This window comes from Pezoporus occidentalis, unplaced genomic scaffold (assembly GCF_034315485.1).
Source record: "Pezoporus occidentalis ecotype Australia unplaced genomic scaffold, CSIRO_AGI_Poc_V1 ctg28, whole genome shotgun sequence".
Lineage (NCBI taxonomy): Eukaryota > Metazoa > Chordata > Aves > Psittaciformes > Psittacidae > Pezoporus > Pezoporus occidentalis.
Window position 1 is genome coordinate 8173259 of NW_026914718.1, and position 22693 is coordinate 8195951.

Genomic DNA, 22693 nt, shown 5'->3' on the forward strand with positions numbered 1-22693 from the left:
CTTCATTGTTTATATTCAGCTCTACATAAAAAGTGCTTGCATATGGCACCGACCATCAAAAGCATAATTACAACTTTACAGAACAACTTTGACATACAAACAAATGTGTTTGAAATGGTTAGCAAGAGATTTGTACTAACAGTTAGAAATAGGTTCTTTACAACTACAGAAAAAAAAAAAAAGAATGTTGTTCAACTTAACACGAACCCTAATAAATCTATGAAATCTTATAGAATATTGATGCCAGGATGTTTCTTCTCCTACACTTGCTACAATCTTAAAAATCATTTTTCAAAATCCTGTTTTACCAAGGAAGTCACTAGAACCAACATGATACCATTCCTTGCTTATTGTCTTGCTATTTCACAAATATGTGAAATTAATAGTGTAAAATAAAAGCAAAGTACAGAAGCTCATCACATGAATCACAGTCCTGGCTGTCTAAAAGCACTCTCTGTAAAAGCTGCATCAAGATTACCATTAAAATTAATCTTTCATAAACATATATACTAATATGCTGCCTCCGGCTGACTGCACAGATGTGATTATTTAATATTATTTTCATTAGCAGTAAATATAATGATGATTATTCTAAAGCAGTCTTTTTGATTATTTTTCAAGACTATAGCAGCATTTCATTTACCAAATCTTTCAATACTGGAAGAGATAAAGACAGGAAAGAAATGATGAGCATATAAAACCATAAAAAGGAAGCATTTCCTTAAAAGTGGATTGACTAATGTAGCCCATTCTTCTGTATTTGGAATGTAACTCTAAATCACCTGTGGATGATTTATCAAGGCTGTAAACTAACTTTGCTGCAGGTATAAATACATCAGCTCCATCTAAGCTTGAAATCATTAAAACACAGTAGCACAAGCACAACACAAATAAACACATACTGCCTTAAGATCACAAGCTCAATGCCAGAAGGCTAACCACTTCTACACAGCATTAGATCAGAGATGCCTAGACTCGCAGATCAGGCTTACGCATGTAGCTCAGTCCTATCCTTCCAGAAATCGAAAGCAGATTTCAGCGATTGAGCATCACTGTACATGCTGTTGAACCACACACAAGATGACTTCCACAATCAAAGAGTTAAATACAACAGCTTTCTTATACAAACACATGTGCGTGCACACTCCTCATGTGATTCAACAGTATGCACAGTGAAGCCAGACCACCTAGATACATTGTAAGTACATGTATTAACATAATTCGATATGCACAACATCAAACAACTCTGAGTTATTTCATTAAGGGCAGCACAAATGCAAAGAGCCAACTGAAATCTGACACTGCTCCTCTGCAAGTAAGTCCTATTGCTCTCCAGAAATCCATACAGCTGAGCCTGAATCAGGGTCATCCTACTTCAGCTCCACCTAAGCCCAGATGCCATCTGTGTAGAGCTATACAGACCTAATTTTATGCCATTCTTCAAAATCCACACGTTATCTCTGTTTTTCCCCCAAGTCATCCATAGAGACGAGCTCCCACAGTCTCCTATGGATAGGAGAACCGCCTGTGAAGTAAATGCTTCCTGAAGTTACATTTTATCACCTTTACAGGCTCGGCAAAACAGTGCCTACATAATCAGTATTTCCTAGCAAAGAACAAAACATTCACCTAACTTCAGAATGCCATTAAGAATGGAAACCCCCCCAAGAACTTTGTATTTACCCTCTTACAGCACTAAAAAACCAGTGTAGAAACTCTGTAACATTTAGCTGGTCTGGACCTGACAAATAAAATGCTTGAGTGATGGAGGATATTTAGAGAAACATATTTCAAATTAAACTTAAAATTAAAATAGCTATTTCATCATACAGATTTTTGTTTCATAAGCAAACTGTCAAAGTTCACTATGAATAGAAGCATCTGTGATTTTGTTATGGGCAATTTCATATTCTTCCTACTCAGTTTTCTGTCAAGTTCAGCTCAGTAAAGAAAACAAATCATAAATTTAACCCTTAGCAAAATTATAAGGTAGCTAGTTTCCAGCTAGAAAATCTTAACACTACAGCTGCATTTTAAGTAAAATAGAATAAATATTTATATACATTTATATACACAAAATTAACATTAAAACCCAGAAACACTGCCTAAGTGTATCAGAATAAAAGCATGAATTTTCTTCCAAAGTATGAAACAATGACACGACAGGGAGACTGGGACACAGGGAGATGTTTTAAGTGATGGTTCTGTTTGGTTTTTATCTGTAATGCAGCTTACTAAAGAAGTTTAGCACTGGAATTCTCTCTCTCCATATATATATAGTTTCTAAATGCTGTGTATCCTGGCTATAATATACCAGTACTATATTTATTTGCCCTTTTGCTCGTGTGTGTGAGCACTCATGTGCTATACAGTTTTGGGTTATAACAAATAACCAACATCATTATCTTTAAGGAAATAAGAATTAGCTTAAACTTAAAGGAAAGAAGAAAGGAGGTGGTGGTTGCAGAACGAGACCTACCTCTCCATGGTTGAAAAAGAAACAGGCCACAGTAACAAGGCCTCCCAGACGGCTCCCACTGTGGAAAGAACACAGAAAACATGAAGAAACACTTATGTACAGCTAAGTCTACTGGGGGGGATGCTTTCAAGCATCAAGGGAAAGCAATATATACAATATGAAAATACTGGTTAGAAAGATAATGTTCATTTCAGAGCAGATCATCAGCTCTTTTCTGCAGAACAGCAATTTTAATGTCAATAATTTTGAAAATAGTTATTCCACTCCCCACTAACTTTGCTTTAGATCATTACATCTTGTGCTTCATCTGCTGCACCCAGAGCTTGGCCTTGAAAGTGCCAAACTTCTTTTTTTTTTTTCTCTAAATACCAGGCAATATAAATTGAGTATTTCTTCCCTTGCAGAAAACTTTGAAATTTGCATGCTCAGACCAAGAGGGAATTTTGGTCTGAATCCAAGACTATGTTAACTTAATCAAATTAAATATGTTCAGAAACATATTTAATTAATTCATGACACGGTCAACACAAGATACAATTTAACTCTTACATGAAACACTGTGATGTTAACATGAGAAAGTTTTTTAAGCCGCTGAGGATTTTCACATGTTTCTGAAGCAATCAAATTCACCTGCTGAATAATTAGTACCATGGAGTCACCACTAAAACCAAACATATTACTTAGACACACCTCATCACAAGACAGCCTTAGGTAAGGTACCTATTCATTTGACTAGATATGTATTTACTCATGTCCTCTGATAGAAAGAACATTTTCGTGCACACACGTGCACTACTACTATGAATGACACCATATACAAATAACCCTCAGATCCTTCCAGATCCTTCACCCATCACCAGTACACAGATCGAACAGAATCGGTGAGTTCTGGGTGCAAAACCTGTAGGTTAAAGACACCAACTGTGTGCTAAAACGATCTCTAAGAATTGTGCATTATTGCACATCATACAACACAAAGCTTTCATTTCATGGATTTTAAAAGCATCCACACTGAAGCCCAAAATGACTAAAAGAATGAGCTTGTATTTAAATATGTTAGTCTCAGAAACAAAACAAACTAAAAAATAGGAAAAAAAAAAAAAACAACAAACCCAAGCACCCAAAACCAGAAACAAAATTCAGCGTCAAAGGTTAATATTGTGATAAAACCTTGAAGTCCAGAATACAAAGGTCTTGTTTGTATTATGAGTGCTTCAGAGATAGCAGTCTTTATAAAGAATCATTATTTTGTCACATGAGACAAGCTCAGCAAATGTAAAGCACACAACAGGCAAATGAACCTCGTCAGTATCTTTTCCCGAAAGGGAAGTGAACGGAGCCTATTTCACAGAGGGTTAGGTATAGTGTTTAGTCAGAATGGTTGTCTTCTAACACTGCAATGCTACCACTTACAAGAGACAGCAGTTATGCCTTTCTACAGCAGTATAAAGGATAACTGTTCCCACTGAAACTCCCACACCATGCTACAAACAGTGAAGTCCATGCCCTTCATTTGGGCCCTACTTGACCCATGTTTAACAGAGAATAATCTAAATTTAATACATACTTAGTATTTTTAAAAGAAGTGCAAACAGTTATGCTTTGTGCAGTAAGAGTGACCTCTGGAATAATAAAAGAGCTGGTCTTTCACTCCCTCTGTACAGTAAGCTGAAGCTTAAAGTCATCTGGGGAAACGCTGTAATTCATTGTAGATAAACATGCAAGAAACAAAATACTGGAGAAGTACTGTCAGAAGGAAATATAGGAAATTTTCTCCAGACACAATATTTGACAATCTACTTAAGTATTTTGTCCCCTGACTACAAGAATAGAGGGGCAGGGAAGGTTGAGGGGGAGGCAGAATCTTACAACTGCAAAAAAATACCTATCATTCAAATACCATTCTTTTACCCATAAAAAAAAAAAATAAAAAATGGCTTGAGTTCTCATCATATTGCTTCAGTTTTCTTAACAAAGAATGCTTCAGAGCTTGAGACTAACTTGCATTATGTCAGACTTTAAAGTGCATTTCAGAACCATAGACCATACACAGAGTGCTAGGGCAGGGACATACTGTACCTGGCAATCTTCTAAGCTTGTGGGGAAATTGGTCCTACACCAAAGAAATAGTCCTACAAAAGCACCTAGCTTTCTGCTACTGTAACTCTTTCCACAAGCTCATTATAGAGTACAGTGAGCACAGATGTGAGAACACATGATAGCTTAGAAAAGGATGACAAGGAACTATTCTACCACCTTCCATCACTAGTCAAAGTTGCAAAAAGGCTAAAAGCAAACAAAGGCTGTAACAAAAAGATCACACATTCTATGAATATATATAGGAGAAAAAAAAAAAACACAATTATGTAAACTCGAGATGATAGCTGCTAATGAGCTCAGGAATAAAGAGATAAATATTAGAGGATGGTTTCCCACCATCAAGTAAGTCAGGCCATGAAGAAGCCTTTCAAAATGCATTGCAGAAACAAATCAGCTTTATGAAGAAGGCTTATGCCAATTCATCAGATTACCTACTTCAGTGTAGTAGAACTGAATTACTCCAGATTCAGTTCTTTTACTTTTCATACCTTATGGAAAAATGTAAATGTTCTGTCTTTCGTTTGACTAAGAGGAACCTTAGTGACTAAGCAGTCATCTTGATCTGGTATCCAACTACGAATATTCACCAGAACAAATAAATAAGATCAAAATCCTACCTGCAGGAAACTTCAGAGTCACTTGTTAATTGTCATAACCCCAGAAAGCCAGTGGTTTACACACTGGAAGAACTGCATGCATACCCTAGTTATCTTGACTAAGATCTACACTGCAAATCATTCATGTTAAAAACTCAATTGCTATCAATACTTGATAGTATTTATATCCAACACTGGCCAAGTACTGAGAAAGTACTGAGAAATTAAGACCTTACTAATTTTTCGAAGACATTACTATATAAAATATGGGTTTTCCATACACTTCAAGAGAAAAATGACATATTATATGAATATTTGAAGTTTATTTACTTCCTTAAAACATGAGACATTCATTTCCTATGTTAAGAAATACAAACATAAATGCTTTACCCACAAACACCTAACAGTTGTACTAAGCAACTTCCTCTTTTCACTATCAGCTCCTGCCCTGCACCATTCTTTATCTGAACTATGAGCACAAGCTTTAGGGAGAGCAGGAAAAAAAAAGACAGCAAAGCCAGGGAATGAGGGAGAAAAACAATCACATCTCTCAGAGGAAAATGTAGCAGTCTTTTGCTTTTTTGCAAAACTGACAAATTAAAATAGAGGTAAGCAGAAAAAAACCTGCCACTTCCAGTTTTCTGCCAAATGGAGAGTTTATTTTTGTATGAAAGCATATTAGAGTTCCTGAAATTTAAGAATACTGAAAACAGAAATTCATAGAAAAAAGGAAGTGCACACATATCTCCAAAAGAATGCACCATCTTAAAAGATATTTTGCCTTCTCACTTAAGTTAGGGTTGAAAGACATGCAATATGACTTCATGCAAAGCACTGGGAAAACTCCAACTTTGGTTAAAAGTATACTGCCATCCAAACTTCTTTAAAAGATTACTTGCACTGATAATTTTAAGAGTAGAAACATGTCAAAAGCCATTACAAAACCCATACAACATTTTGATTTATGCACAACCTGGTGGTATCAATGAGATACCACTACACTGAAATTTTCCACCATCATTTTAAGCAAAAAGCTTTTCTGTTGCAGTAATTTTTTTAGTTGCAATGTGTATGTAATAAAAAGCACCACTACTGTACCAACAAATAAGCAATATCCCATAAAAATATTTCAGCATTCTCTTGTTCAGATTCCATATAAAAAAATTACAGCACCAACTAAATAGCTCTCTCAACTGCCTTACCTGAGGTATGTACCGTATATGAAGAACAGCGACATCATTAATCCATTCAAAAGAAAAATCATAGCAACATAAAAGGAAGCAGGGTCTCCCAACCCTAACAAACAAACAGTTAATACATGTTGTCAAATAGAGAGGAAAGATTACATTGCTTATAAACCACCATACAATCAGTATAATACAACACACAGTATACTACCTTAATACACCTACAGAAAGAAGACAGCAAATCACATCCATTGCTCTTTACTTTGTTTCATTAGAAGCCAAGAGATTTTCCAGTAAAGCACATCTTTCAATTTATTCGTTCACAAACACTTCTGTGTTCAGACTTTTGATACTCTCCCATTATTTCTTTACACCCTCCTGGCTCTAATCATTTCAGCAATACAGCTCAGAAAGCCTTATTCATTCTAAAGAAGGTAGTAAAACTTCATAGTTTTGTACGTAGAAATTAGTATTCACCATTGCTGAAAACACGGCAAGACAATTCTCTAAAGAAAGATGACGTTAGGCTCATCAACCATGGTAGTCTCAATAGTTGGCAGTTTTGTTGGTTTGGGTTTGTTTTTACAGAAAACAGGAATGAAAAGTTATATTCACTATTTCCATTTATGTCAAGCTGTGAAGAAAGCTCTTATAGCCTTTGTCAAAGGAAAAACACTAACTTGTCAGCATGCAAAGACATTTTAAATGATAAAATGAAATGACTTTACAAACTACCATCTATCAGTTTTAACCAACTGCAGAACATCTCAAAAGTGCCTCTCAACATGGTACTTTTATCACATAATACTTGACAAGCCAATATTTTAAATGTGGGGGAAAAAAACCCGACCCACCACAAAAAAATGGCAGCATGCAAATTTTGATATTAAAAAAAATAAATAAATAAATCAAGGTATACGATCAAAATTCTTATGCTGAATAGCAGGTCACAAGAGGAAGAGGATTCTTCCCAGCAGAATCACTACACAAGATTTCTCAAAAAGGAGTCTGGTTGTTACTGGTTTCCCCATCCTTCCCACTTCTCAAGTTGTACTTAGGGGAAGAAATACAAAGAGTAAGATTTTGAAATGTAGGAACTCGGAATGCACTGGGGATTCTACAAAAGTTTAACACAGGTATAGTGGCCTCCAATTACCAGTAGGAGATCTTATTTTTATAACACTTCCAACACTACAAAGGCTCAGACTACAAACGTGAAGTTTTGAAGTGCAGTAAAGCATATTCAACCTAGGCAGGAGGAGCTATCTAATATACAAAGCCCACATTCTCACCCCTAGCACTCTTCAAAGTATCTTTTTTTCATACTTCTCATTTTTGTTGGGAACCTGCCGAAAACACAGGCTTAGCCAAATGAAAACATGTCAGTGATAAAGACACAGGAACATTTATTACTTCTGAAATACATCAAGCCACTACTATATGCTTCTAGAAGAAGCTAGAACAAAACACAACTCACCCTCACAGCTTTCAACAGGACTAAGCCCTTTTCCTCTGTTTACAGTCCAACACATCTTTGTGGGTACACCAAGGAAATCCATAACAGCAGTATAGACACGGTACCAGCTGGCGAGGACCACCTGGGTGGAAAACAGGATTTTTGAAGTTGCTGAAAAGGAATTCTGAGATCAGCTCAGTGCTCAACGTAACCTCCCGTGACAAATGGCCCTCATCCAGGATTCTTTTTAAACCCAGAATTTCTCAACTACTTTGCTTTTTTTGACCATAATTTCCTAAACGCATCTTACATAAATAGAGTGTTCATTAATAGACTAAAATTCTGCCTGCTTTAGAATAGAAATAATTTCGTGCATCAAACTGCAATATTTGAAAAAATTACATATTTCAATACCATCTTCTGTTTATCAGATATTAAAACCTCAGATTTTGTTGACAGAGGACAGTTGGCCAAATTAAATCCATTAAAACCCAGTAATTTTTTTTCTACCTGGCAAGAATATGAATGGATGAAGACTTCAGGGTTTTCACTCAGATAAACTTTGATAGGTTAAATTTAAGCATCCATTAGAAAGGGCTTCCAGATGCAATGTAAAACAGCATTTCCATTTTTTTCCATGCAAAGGTTTTAATGTTTTTATAACAAAACCCAAATTAAATCTCAAGACCCAACACAGAAAACATCAGCATTTTGTACACAGAAAAATGATGACTCATCTCACAGCAGTCACTAGCTAACATTACCAAATTATGCTGTCAGGATATAACTGACTTTATAGTGTTCATAAATGAGTAATGTGGCCATTCCAGTTGAACTGCTTTGAAAGTTATAACTCAGGGGTTCCTAGGCCGAAAATATGTTTCACCGCTGCAGTATTAGCTGTCTCAGCCCTGTGTCACAGAAAACACATACAAGGATGATTCCCTCTTTCCTTTCCCCATACAATTAATAAAACTCTTCATGTCACTTCATTCTTCAAAAGGAAAACATAGGGAATTACACCTTGACCTCTGAAAATATGATGGAGTAAATAGTCCTGGAAACCACTTCTGAACATACTAAGGATAAAAAAAAAAAACAAACAACCTGATTAGAAGCAGTCAACATGGATTTATAAAGGGGAAATCACACCTGCTCAACTTCATAACTTTCTGAGATGACCATCTTAGTAGCTGAGGGGACAGCTGTGGATGGTTTATATTTTGGTTTTGGTTTCTCTAATCTGGTGCCAATTTTGTTCTATGCCTTAAGATTCAATGATGGCACAAGAGAACACCTTCAGTAAGTGTGTGCATGATACAAAATCGGAAGGAGAGATTGATGCTTTTGCTGCCATTCAGAGTGACCTCAACAAGCCAGAGAAATGGGTCAATAGGAATCTCATGAAAGGGAAATGCAAAGACCTGCAGTGGGAAGGAACAATATCACACGCCACTACAGACTGGAGCTGACCAGCCAGAAACCAGTGTTGCAGAAAAGGACCTATGACTTCTGGTGGGCAATATGTACTTGAGCCAGCAATAAGCCCTTCTTGCAAAGAAAACCAAATGTATTCTCAGCTGTATATCACCAGGACAAGAGAGGCAATCCTTCCCCTCCACTCAGCACTGCCAAGACTGTATCTCCAGTGCCGAGTCTCATACTGGGCTGCCCAAGACAAGGAGGCCATCGAGTAAGGATAACTGAGAGACTTTTGACAAGAGACGATGATAACAAATTTGAAATACAGAAAATTCCACTTATACATAAAAAAAATGTTTCTTATTTTGAGGATAGTCAAACACTGGAACAGGCTGCCCAGAGGTGGAGATGCTCAAAATGAAACCAGAGACAGCCCTGACCAACCTGCTCCATTTCACTCTGCTTCAAGCAGAGTGTTGAGACTACATATCCAGACATCCATTCCACAACCTCACCTGCTCTGTGATTCTAAAAATTCATTATTCTGTACAGTTCTGGTGTCCTCAACATAAAAAGGACACGGAACTGTTGGAACAAGTCCAGAGAAGGGCCACGAGGATGATCAGGGAACTGAAGCACCTCCCATATGAAGATAGGCTGAGAAAGTTGGGGCTGTTCAGCCTGGAGAAGAGAAGGCTGCGTGGAGACCTCATAGCAGCCTTCCAGTATCTGAAGGGGGCCTATAGGGATGCTGGAGAGGGACTCTTCATTAGGGACTGTAGTGATAGGACAAGAGGTAACAGGTTAAAACTTAAACAGGGGAAGTTTAGACTGGATATAAGGAAGAAGTTCTTTACTGTAAGGGTGGTGAGGCACTGGAATGGGCTGCCCAAAGAAGCTGTGAATGCTCCACCCCTGGCGGTGTTCAGGTCCAGGTTGGACAGAGTCTTGGGTGATATGATTTAGCGTGAGGTGTCTCTGCCCATGGGCAGGGGGGGTGGAACTTGGTTATCCTAAGGTCCTTTCCAACCCTAACTATTCTATAATTCTATTCTATGATTAATACCAAGGTTCCAATCATCATGGCTTACTTTGTCTGTGTCCTTTACACTCTCACAATGTAAATCTTATAGATTTAAAATATAGCTACATATTTATAGACCAAGACTTCCTGCCTCAATATTGTGTCCTGCAAAGTACACTACCTTGAATTCCTGCAGGCTGTCTGAATGCCTGTGCCCTGGCACTTCTAAGTAAGCATGCACACATAAATGAACCTGACATTTGCCCCATCTCCAGATGGGAAACAACAGGGCTGGGGGAACCAAATCCACATCTTTCCTCCTATCTCCTGAAAGTGGTTTGTACACTGCCAACAGAATGCATATGGCAGCTCAGAGACATCTGTCTAACATATTTGCATCACCAGCCCTGAAGCTGACATTACCCTAAGCACATAAAACACTCTTGCTTAAATGTTTTGGAATGAACCAATGCTGCACTAAAATAACCTACTAATTTATCAACTTAACCTTTTTATGTCACAAGTGCTTGTGTCTGCTGCAGATGTTACCACATATGAATACTCCTTACAAAAGTACCAGGTTAGGTACTTCATGCAAGATACTTTTTGCCCAAAGCTACTTCCCACGGAGCAGTTCACATGGGCATACAAACACAAGTGAATCAGTAAGCAGTACAAAATTTCTAGGTCAATTAGAGCACAATAGCATTTTTGGAATTTCTACTGTCCCGTATCAGATGAGGCAGTGAATGCAAAACTTGGAAAACAAAAGACTGGGTCTCAGACCAAGGTCTCTCTAGGCCGGGCCACTCTTCTGGTGTATAAGAACACCAAAGTCAACCCCTTTTATTAGGTGCCTTTGATTAAGCACTTTAATGCCAACTACACGTGTCTTTGCAACGCTCATCAGTCGGATTCCAATTTTCATCATCAATGCTACACACAAAAATATAAACTGCTCCATAACAATGAACATCCAGGAAGCAAACCTGACATATTACCTCTCCACCACAGAGATCAACACAATCTCTCTCTACCCTTTTGCATCACGGATGACAGATGAAAACACCACAACTACAGAAATAACCTGACTATGTAGCAAATACTTGGAAAATCAAGACTTTACTGGTACTATAATATTGTACAATTACAAAGACTGACATGTTGATTTTGACAGATTTTTTTTTTACTGCTTATATTTATCATTTACCTAGATGATGTAGTGATTGCTATGGAGTCACTTTACCTTTTTCTTTCTCTTGAAGTTTTCATGTTTACTATTAACTGTACTTGCAAGCGAATTGTTCTACTTCTTTTTACGGGTTTAACATCATGGTTCGCAACCGGATTCCAAGGCTATTTTTGAGGAAATTAGTTCTGAAATCCACTAAACAACCATTTATTAAAATTCAGCCTTAATTCTACTATTGTGCTGAAAAAAAAAAGCTGGGAAGATCCTAAGATATCAAATAGGAGATGAATACTTTGCAAAAACATGACTGGATACTGAGTACCAGAAGGAAAAGTTTTACTGCCAACAAATAAATCCACATGAATCTTCCCACCACTCAGCTCCATTATAAGTAACGCTAGATAAATTTGGAGAACATACTTCAAAGGCCAAGTTGCACCTATTGACAGTTTTATAGATGTAGCTATGTGGAAACAAAGTACTCAAGAAATACACTTAAAAAAAATTACAGGAAGGCATCAGGCAGTAAATTAGTGTATGGAGCAGAGGAGACTATATGTCCGCTTTGCATGCCCACACAGGCAGAGTTGAATGAATTCATACCTTATCATCAAGTTCTATGAGCCAGTATGATCCTAGAAAATCATGAATGAACGGACAAGCCTGCACATTGTCCACAGTAATCTACCTACCATTCTTACAGAATGTCAGCCACTGTACCTGATTGCTCTTGTTTTGATTTCATAAGCCAATTTACTTAGTCATCTTTCATAGTGATACTGATGATTCTCTAAAAGCAAGCTCATTTGACCAGTTACCTTTGATTTTTGCAAGTCAGACTATAGGTGAAGTCAATAAACCTTTCTGAGCTAAAGAAAATAAATTCATAGTATTCAAGTAAGGCATGTGCTCCTAATATTGCATTTCTAGAACTGAACTGCAGTCCCTGTGGAGCTAAAAAGCAGAAATAAACCACAAAAAAACACACAAAAAAAAAAAAACAGTGAGAGGGTAACAAAAAGCTCTCATCTACAGCACTTAGTTCTTCCAGAGCAAGGAATTAAGAGACAAATGAAACCACTACATGCAAGTTGTATAAGTACATGCACGCTAAGAACTCTTACACATATAGCTCCCAAAAGCAGCTCTACTCAGAGAAAGCAGGAGAATGAGTATAAATGCTAAAATCCAACAATTACAGACATTATTAGTCCTTGATTCTGATGCTGCTTATGCACAGAGTTACAGAAATGTAATTAACCAAAGAAGATCTCCCGTTTCAACAGGTTTGCAGAACAGTGGCAAAACCATAAGAGAAAAAAACAAACATTCCTGTAATTAAAAACATGTTCTTTTTAGTGACAAAAAACCCCAACAAAGTAAGAACGTAAGCTAACCAGGTAACAAGTCTAACATCAAGTACATATAAAACAGCAGTCAGTCTTCGACAGAGGATTTTCTTCTGCAACATGGAAGCAAACTATTACCATTCATGGATTTTAGGGCCAGAGTGAACTATGATGTGCTAATTCATTGTCTTACATAAAATGCATGCTGAAATAACCTCTCGGTACCTGTATCACTACAGGCATTATTGTCACATACTACTGACACCTGTATTTCCTGAAGTACGCAGTGTCAGCAACATACTTGCTTTCAGTGAAAAGAACAAAAGACAACAAGAAGTGTAGAACTGGACTGCAACTTTAGGGCATGAAATACTGAGATCTAGAAAGTACTCACATTTGATACTTGCAGTCTGAGAATTGATCACAACATATCAAGTAACTGTCCCATTTTAAACCTAACTTAAGTAACACTTCATCAGTCACTGTATCTTTACAACCACATTTTCCAGAGTAACATTTCTTACAAATTTGTAGGCAAATCTAAAGAAACCAAAGATTTATCAGAAGGTATCATTTTTAAAATGTAGCTCACCTCTGGGTAAAGATTGAACCTTTGTAAGGTGTTAATCACTAAAGGATACTCAGTTAGCCTGTCATTCATAATTGCCCGTACTCCATTCCAAAATGATGGTGCCTCAATAATGATCTTGAAGTAGGAATAATAAAGACCCTACAGGAAAGCAGAATTATTATTTAGAATTAAAGAGAACACTTCTGCTTAAGTAACTGCCACATAAACCCTTTGTTTTTAAATGAAATTCTGTAATATAACTAACAGGACAAAATGATTTGACTATCTAGTTTTTCAAATCTCTTAAATTAGTGCCATTGAAACAAGCAATGTGGGTTTCCTTCCACCTTTTTATAGTATGTCTGGAGATCTCTCATTTGTGCTGGTAACTATGCACTAGCACAGTATTCCACAATTCTCCAAATGAAAGCAGCCAAAAGGTGCATATGTATGCAAACATCTATTCATTTCAAAAATTATTATTTAAAAGAGATGCATGAACAAGACTAGAGCTTACTTTCAATTCTAAGGTACTTGCAGCTTTGTATTTTAGGTCCTCTACAATCATGCTTTCTAATTATATTTGAAGTGAACTGTGAAGAGATATATTCATAACGATCAGCAGCAAGACACACAAATGTTCTGCATGTAAAAGTGTAAAGCACCTTAGTTGCAAGACATCAGTATAAATATATTGATGGTATATATTATCCAGATGGTATTAAGAAATTTTGGGAAGCCCATGATCACAAGATTATAGACAGAAGTTTTCCAATCACTACATTTTTTTTGCAGCATAAGCTAACCATTTCCGTGCGAAAAGCCATTTCTCTTTCTAGCGTTGAGAGGTGAGAAAAATGACGATCGTTTTCAAAAAGAGTTGTTATGTGACACCTGTTAAAAAATAATAATAGTTAAAACTGAATATAGAGGTTTCGAACCTTTACTAAGTCATCAATACCAAGGAGCAACTGGCAAAACATTCAATGAAGACCAAACATTTCATTTTACTCATATATTATACGAACATTCTCCTCCTCTCAGATTATTTTAAATGGAAAAGATATGAACCCATAGAGCATTTATTAAATTCTACTCTGAAATTAGTCATAATACTCTAATTTATTTTAACTGAAGGATCAAAAGTTTAATGCTATTAAAACTATCAAGTCTACATATTAGGAAAGAAAATTCAAATACCTGACAAAAGAAGCAATTAAAAACTGGTGAAAATAACAGTGTTACGTATTGTATGCTTTTTCTCCCCAAAAATCTTTCTTGACTTGTATTTTAACAGTTATCTGCCACTATGTGTAGATGTGCTGACAGACAAAATTTTGTTTAAATAAAGGTGCAAGTATGGAGGGGAAGCCAGGAAAAATGCAAATCATTTTGGAGGCAAAATTTGCAAAGAGGAGCTTCATCTTCAAAAAGGATGGAAAAAGAAACAGAGCACTGCCCATGACTCTGCCTTTGAACAGGAATTTGCAAGAAACAATCTACTAAAAATCAATAGTTCTTTTTGAGCTAGGAAAAAAAAAAAAACAGAGTGGCAGAAGCTGTTACTTTTTATCTCTGCAAAAGCAGCTGGGAAAACCCACTATGGAAGCCATTCTACTTCAAGTGCATACTACAAAAAATAGGTAAGTGAGGATTAGGGTGGAACCTGAAACACAGGGATTGCATTGACAAAAAGTAGTTGAAAGGCCATTCTTCTGTACATAAAGAAAATATTGGCCAGACTTTTATGAAGAGGTTAAAGAAAAGATGATGTAAAACCAAGAAATTAAAGCAGAATCTAAATGAGACTTTCAAAATCCACTGAGAGTAAAAAGGTCTGTGAAGTGGAAATGCACCTGAGTTTGTATAGCTAAGCAACAATTTTCCACCTGGAAAGTAGGCTTCGCTCTTCACTGAACAGACTTAAGAAACCTTTCACGTGAGCTTCACAAGACCAGAATTATTCATCTTGAACAATTTATAGTTTTGAGAGGAAAGATCTAAATATATGTATTACCCCAAAAGCTTCCATAAATATGAGCCAAAATTATATTTTAGTTATTTTAAAATACCATATTACTCTCAAGCAATAAATTTAACCTTACCAATGTAGGACTCCTGCAAAAGCAGCTGTAAAGAAAACAAAAGGTGCCAAGTTACTCAAATATTTAAATAACTGAACACAAAATCATGTTCATTAAAATAATTACAGTATTACTTCAGAGATGCACAGAAGGTACTCAGCCTCCAGAGGAAGAGAAAAATAGGAACATCTGAATTAACGTTCATGGCCAGCTCTCTGAAAATCTGAAATTATGCTGACGGTATTCAGCAATAGGCAATACTTCCCACCTGTATCTTGCATCACTCAAGTTGATCCATCAGAATCTACTACACCCATTTCAGCTACCAATAACAAAATTGAATTATTTTTCAAATAACAAACATGAATATTTTTTACACTCTGAAGTCACTACTTTGAGTGTTCACTCAGCTCCTGCTCAGATTTTAGCTAACACATAGCTCATGCTAAGGCCTGATGTATACTAGGAGCAGTGCTGCTAAGTCAAAGCAAGGGAAACGCATAGGCAGGACCTGGTGGCCAGAAAGGGCTAACAGCCATTATGCAGCCATCACATCTCCAGCTTGCTGTCTCCTGCAGCCATAATGCTCACATATTGACTGTCTGTAAATTTCTGTAAAATCTGTTCACTCACAGAAATGGTACAGACCAAACTTCAAAGCTCTAAGACATAAATACATCAGCTTACACAAAGAGTTTTTAAAGCAGATCCAGCATCAGCTGGACTGTTGAGGCTTTCGTGCTTCCCAGTATGATACAGGAGACCCCCCTCTGCACCACGACGGAAGAGGAAAGATAAGCTCCCCCACCATCAGCTACATAACAGTTCTGCTCACAGGTGAACAAGTTAGGAGTTACAAGATATGAGTTGTAAATTAGAGAAAGTGCGAGTTAGTAACATCACACCTTAAGTGGCGAATTACTGAATTCCCACATTGGGCTACTCTGTACAAAGCAGACTGAACCCTTGTTTGTCATGTTTGTAGTTTTCTTTCGTAATAAGCTCATAAAAGTTTAATTTACAGAGTACATTGTCCTGTAAATTTGACAGATCCAAACAGACCACAACAACCAAAACAAATCTAACTGAGACTATAATTGCTAAACAAGGTAGACTCTGTATTCAGTTACATTCCATTTATCCATTTGGAGACTATCAGTGCTGTTGTCACACAAATACAGAACAAGGAAGGCAGTCTAAGGGACAAATGGAAAAGTCAAATGATGATAAAGTGGTGGCTAAACAGTCTAGGTCTCTTTCTTGAGCATGACAAGATCTGCAGAGAGCAGAAGCCACTCGATTTTACTTGGGCAGTATTCACAACACATCCAGAGCTCACCATGGAAATAAAGACAGCATGAGTGTTGCAGCTCTCAACACAAAAGGGACATGTAGGCCACAAAGATGCTCCAAAGGCTACAGCACCTCTGCTATGGAGACAGGCTGAAAGAGCTGAACTTGTTCAGCCTGGAGAAGAGACGGCTTCAGGGAGACCTGGTAACAGTCTCCCTATATATAAAAGGGGCCGACAAGAAATCTGGAGGGACTTTTTACAAGGGTATGTAATGACATGACAAGGGGAAATAGCTTTAAATTGACAGAGGGGAGATTCTGGTTAGACATTAAGAAAAAATTCTTCCCTGTGAGGGTGCTGAGGCTCTGGCACAGGGTGCCCAGAGAAGCTGTGGCTGCCCCATCCCTGGCAGTGTTCAAGGCCACGTTGGATGGGGCTTGGAGCAACCTGCTCTAGTGGAAGATGTCCCTGCCGATGGCAGGGTGTTGGAACTGGCTGGGCTTTAAGGTTGTTTCCAACCCAAATCAGTCTGTAATTCTATAAAGGGCAGGCATTGAGAAGGACCACATTGCTCTTGCTTGGAAGATGTCTTGGTTGCTCTCTAAGCACACAGTGGCTATGTGTCATAAAAAGGTCAGTTAGACTTGTTGCCTTCAATCCAAGAGAACCTTTACAGTTAATGAAGACCGCTCTTATTCACACAGGCTATATGGAGCAGAGAGGAAGTGGAGGGGACAACCATCCTTACACCCAGCATGAGCCACAAAGGTGCTGAGCACTGCATCACTCTCCACGGTGCTGATCAGCACACACAGCATCAGCCACCCTGATGGTACAGGATGGGTCAAGGTGCTTGCACAGAGGTAAAACATACATCAGCTGCCTGCACCCTGATGCAGAGTATAGTCAGAGTTAACGAACACAGATGTGTGTTCAGACTGCATAGTATTTGCATATGGTTGCCTGTTTCTGGAAAGCAGCAGGGACAACAAAAAAAACTCTGCAAACCCATTAAATTTATGTGGAAGAGGACTGAACTGAAGGTATACTTCATGTGCCAATGTATACCCCCAAACCACTTTTTCCTGCAACACAGAGTCTGGAAGTGCTACTGCTGATAGTACTTATTGTCACCACAATGCTGCTGCTGGCAATACCTGTCATCATTGTCACCACAGGTCATAAATGTTGTGTGATGCATTATGAACCTCAATTTTAACATTGAGGTTTTGTACACAAAGATGTGTGAAGTGAAGCTGGGCAAGATGGGGGGAGGAGAGGAAGAGAAAAACAACAAAACAGAATTACCTAAAGGGGAAAAAAAAAAAAAAAAGAAAAAAAAAACAAAACCAAGCCCTAAACTACCTGCCTCTACAATTCAATGTTTCCCTTCAGTTACATGCTTCATATATAGTAGCTGAGGTTGGACAATACTATACTGAAACTTCCTCAAGAGTTTTTCAGCTCCATGCTGGCCACCAAACTTGTTTTCTCAAAGAGAAGCCCGAATTTCAGTTACAAAATGAGTACCACAAGCTTTCATTTAGAACTTTACATTCTTACATATGCTTTCTAGAATAAAAATAAATCACAAAAGGATTGCTCAGTTTAGTTCACTTTAAGTGGAATTTAATGTCTTAGGAAAGTTTCAGGAGTTTGGATTCTTTTTTTTTTTTTTTTTTATACTAAGGACATTTTCCTTAGTTCTCATGGAGAACTGCAAATTCCTTTTTTAGAAAAGCAAATACAGATATGATCTAGAATTCAAGGTAAGCCCATTTAGCTACATCAGCAACACAGCAAACCATATTCCAGAAACAAACATGTTTTGCAGTAATTGTGTGGAAAGAAACAGAGCCATCCATACCTTTCTTAGTACTTACTGAGTTTACACATTTGCACAAGGCATTATTTAATTTCTTGGCAACATTTCTAAGATTTCCAACCAGATTAGATGCTGAAATACATTTACACATACACACATCCCAACTATAAAAAAAAATTTTCACTTTAAGACAGATTATGTGTTAGTTAAGAATACACGTCAAAATAAATGCACATTAACTGCCAGTACTGTTTATGATCTCAAATTCATGTGGTTCCAAATAAGCCAAATATACAGCATTTTATTGTTGCTAATAACTGATCCATTAATATGGAAATTACAGCCCAGATTCAAACATACCACTTGTTTCACGGAGATAACAATATATTTAAATCTGATTCTTCCCCTCAGTAAATGTTTTATTTAAAGTCAATGCATTAAGTGTCAATACTTTCACAATTATTTTGGAGGATTTCATATACATTTGTATAAAACTTCACAATATCACTCTATTATAAGTATAAAACCAAGACCTATTATAATCACACAGCAATTCATGCAATTACTTGCATTTCAAGAGACAATGCGCTTAATTCATAGACTTCCACTATGTGCCCAAATCGGCATTTTCAAACAGATTGCATCCAGACTTACATTAAGCTAGATTCTGATGGAAAACACGCAAATCAGCTCTCTAAAATTACTATCCTTCAATCTCATTAATATCCTTACTGGGGAGGGAATGAAGGAGAGGAATACTAGAGTCCTATTGCTACAGAGATTTGGACAGCTACTATGTACTTGAATTTGCAGATGCCATTCCCTCACCCAACCCAAGAATCCCTAAAAGCAAAGCGTACAATCAGAATTTTGCAGATTAGGGCTATTATGTAAAATCTGATAGTTTATTTCTTCCGATTTCCTATTTTCACCTGTGTTCTATTCCAATGAAAGTAATATGAATGGCATATTAAAAGCATTCTAATTCTGGAAATTAAATACAGAAGAATGAAGCCATAATATACAGAACTCATTTACCAAGAGAACAACAAATGCTGACACATCATAAAACAACAGGATGTGAAACATGCCAGAAACGAGCTTTGCAAGTACCCCTAAAGTGACTAGGTAGGAATACAGCAGAAGTGTATGAGGGAACAACAAGGAATGTGAAAGCGCTGACTACTTTTGCAGCTTAGTCAAGATGTTTCACTGCAAGATTCTGTAGAATCTAGAAAGGATGTCTTCAAGAATAAGGCCTCAATTCAATGGTCATTACCAAAAAAAAAAAAATCTGGACCTTAAAGCTTCAGCAAAACAACAGCAAAAATTTAAACACCACTAAAACCAAAGGCCCTTGTTTCATATTTAGCATAGGTACATTCTTTGCTACTGCCAATACTGCATGCTACTACATACTTTGCTATTAAGGGTTTACTCCTATTAAAAATATAAAGTGCTCCCTGATGTATTTAATTGGTTATCTGGGTTTCACAGCCAAATTCCAACTCCAGAAATGATAAAGGTCTCCGAGTTCAATCACAGGAAAGCATTTTTCAGTTCTGACCATCAGTTTAATGTTTCTGAATCATTTAAGTAACTACTAGCATAGGAAACACTGAATAAACAAAGGTAAGCAAAGCAATTCAGGAACAGTTTAATCATCAATTAGTTTGTAAGCTGAGGGTTGTTCCCCTGCTACTGCTTTGCAATGTAATTCATCAAACTGAAGAAACTCCCTTCGGCAACAAGGACTACTGGTGGTGTGATTAATAGTACCAGCATCTTTGGGATACTCTGACAGTCTTTTAATAAAATAGTTTTCAGAGTATGTCTAATTGTACATCGGCCAAATATGTTATTATTTAACATTTATTAATTTTATTAATTAATTTTGCAGATTTTTTTGGTGCTTTTTCCAAGACTTCGGTTATTAGCCGTTTTATTATTCACTCTGAAATAACATCAGAATTTACAACCCCCTACTGTTCTGTGTTCTCCTACCAATAACCCTTCCAAAACATGCTGTGTTGATTACATTACTTATTAAGAGTTGCTTCCTTTTTTTTAATCTTAGAAATTAATGACTAGATAGGAGAGATCCATAAATACCTGAACAATTACTTTCCTACGAACGTTCCAATACCACACCAACTGCTACAATAAGAGTTTTACAAAAGTTACGAGGTAGGAAGTTTTCTGTCCCTTTTCAACACAAGCGATGCACTTTAGTTTTCAGAGTTGTATTTTGAAAGACATTTTGATACAGTTTACAACTCCAGAGTAAGAAAGGTAAAGAGTATTCCCACCCCCCACCCCCCCCCAAATGTTTTCCTTCTACTTACCCAGAAGGAAAGTGAGCCATATCTTGCTATCAGCTTTTACGATGGAGGCCTTCCTGTTATCCACAAATACTGCCAAAAGAAAACAAATACCTTAAGCACCAATTACAAACAGCCTCTGTAAAAGGGAAACTGCTCAAACTCTGCAGCATCAACTTTCTGTTTAAAAAGCTTGACTAGACTTCAAAAACGCTGCAAGAAGTTTCATGCAGCAAGTTAGTAACTACACATAAAAGCTTCGAACATCACAGACAGACTATTAAGGTGACTACTCAAATCATCAGGCTTTTAAATCCTGAAATAACTTTGTCAAAACGAGTTGTCAGGGGATTATTCCTACATAGGTATGTTATTGACAAATTCGCTCAAACGGAAAGTCAGCTTTCTAAACAAGAAACAAACCGGAGGGAGGGTTGCTTACTTCTCCCCCAAAGGATGCTTAAGTGTCAAAACAAGCCCTTTTCCTATCCCTCGCCTCCGATTCTCACCGATACCGGTGCGGGACTTGTCAGCTTTAACCTCCTCCCGTTGTGACAGGCTGGAGGACGGGCCCGGCAAAGGCGGGGGAGCAGCCGACCGCCAGCCGCTGCCCCCTGGCAGTGCCGGACACAACCGCGCCGAAGGCAGGCGGCGTGAGGCCATGGGGATGGCCGCTCCCAGTGTCCACGAGCCGCTGTCCCGCCGCTCCCCTTCCCCAGTCAGTAGAGAGAAGCCACTCCGTACCACGGAGGCTGCCGTGCCGGACAAGTCTACTGGCACCCGGAAAGAGGCACGGAGGCGAGAGCGAGCCTCATCCCACTTCCCCCGTGCAGAACGGCTGCCCCCCCGGCCCAGCGGGGGCAAAGGGGGCGGCTCTCCCCCCTCACCCCGCTCCTCACCTCCGAGCCGGTCTCTGCAGCCGCGCAACAGCCTCAGCGGCCCGCGGCCCAGCACGTCCCGCAGCCCCTCCGCCGCGGGCCCCTCCCGGCAGGGTCTCTGGGGGTCGCCCCTGGCTCCCCGCCGGCCGCCGCCTCCCTTCCGCATGGCGCGGGCCCCGCCGGGGACCTGCCTGCCGGGCGAGTGCGGCGGGCGCCCACGGCCGCCCCTGGGGCTAGCGCCCGGAGACTGCTGCTGCTGGCCAGGCTTAAGCGGCGGCGACTCTTTGTTCCTGCCTCGGGTCAGGACGACCATCTCCGCATAGTCCCCGCCGGGGCCAGGGGGTGGGTGCCGCGCCGGAGAAGGAGGCGAGGGGGGCGGTCCTCAGCGAGGAGGTTCCCCCCACCACCCCCGGGCAGGCCGGGGGGCGGAGACGGAACCGGCGGAGCTCGTAGTAACGGGGCGAGGAGAGGAGGGGAGCAAGTGGCGACTACTCCACCGGGCTGCGCCGCCGCTGCCGCCGCCTGCTCCGCCCGGTTGGCCACGTGGGGGCGGGTAACGGCTCCCAGCGCCGCGCCGCTCACGCACGCTCCGCCCCGCAGCCCGGCGGCGGCGGGGAGCGGGGTGTTCCCGCCAACCCCAGGCAGGGCCCCCCGCCACCCCCTCCAGAGGCGGTTTCCCTTTCGCCTTTCCGTTGCCCGTTCCTAAGCATGGCCTCGGTCACATGGAACCCGTGGCAGGGAGACGGGAGAGCTCTGGAGTGTCTCCCCCTTTCCCCCGCTGCCAGAAGGGGACTTGGCTCTGTTGTTGCCGTGCTGCCCGGCCACAGAAAACGCCTCCTCCTCCTTGTGGAGTTTAAAGGTGGTTTTGCTTCTCCGTGTGCCAGTGCTGTGGTAACCGAGCCCTGTGGCCTCCAC

The 22693-nt window shown here is 39.2% G+C and overlaps 1 protein-coding gene across 3 annotated transcripts in view; it reads right to left on the minus strand.

Moving 5' to 3' along the window:
* Positions 1-22406, minus strand: part of DPY19L1 (dpy-19 like C-mannosyltransferase 1) — a 43040-nt gene extending 20634 nt beyond the window's left edge. Inside the window, exons 1-8 of one of the 3 annotated variants that reach the window (XM_062625525.1) lie at positions 21800-22406; positions 20925-20993; positions 15482-15506; positions 14183-14270; positions 13398-13535; positions 7840-7960; positions 6378-6471; positions 2480-2537 (exon numbers count right to left, since the gene is read on the minus strand). In XM_062625525.1, the coding sequence (XP_062481509.1) occupies positions 2480-2537; positions 6378-6471; positions 7840-7960; positions 13398-13535; positions 14183-14270; positions 15482-15506; positions 20925-20993; positions 21800-22091 (885 nt within the window). In that variant the 5' untranslated portion in view covers positions 22092-22406. Of the gene's footprint in view, positions 1-2479; positions 2538-6377; positions 6472-7839; positions 7961-13397; positions 13536-14182; positions 14271-14942; positions 15007-15481; positions 15507-20924; positions 20994-21409; positions 21655-21799 lie in introns of those variants that run through there. The other 2 variants (XM_062625526.1, XM_062625527.1) reach the window with 2 other exon arrangements.
* Positions 22407-22693: the final 287 nt, after the last annotated feature.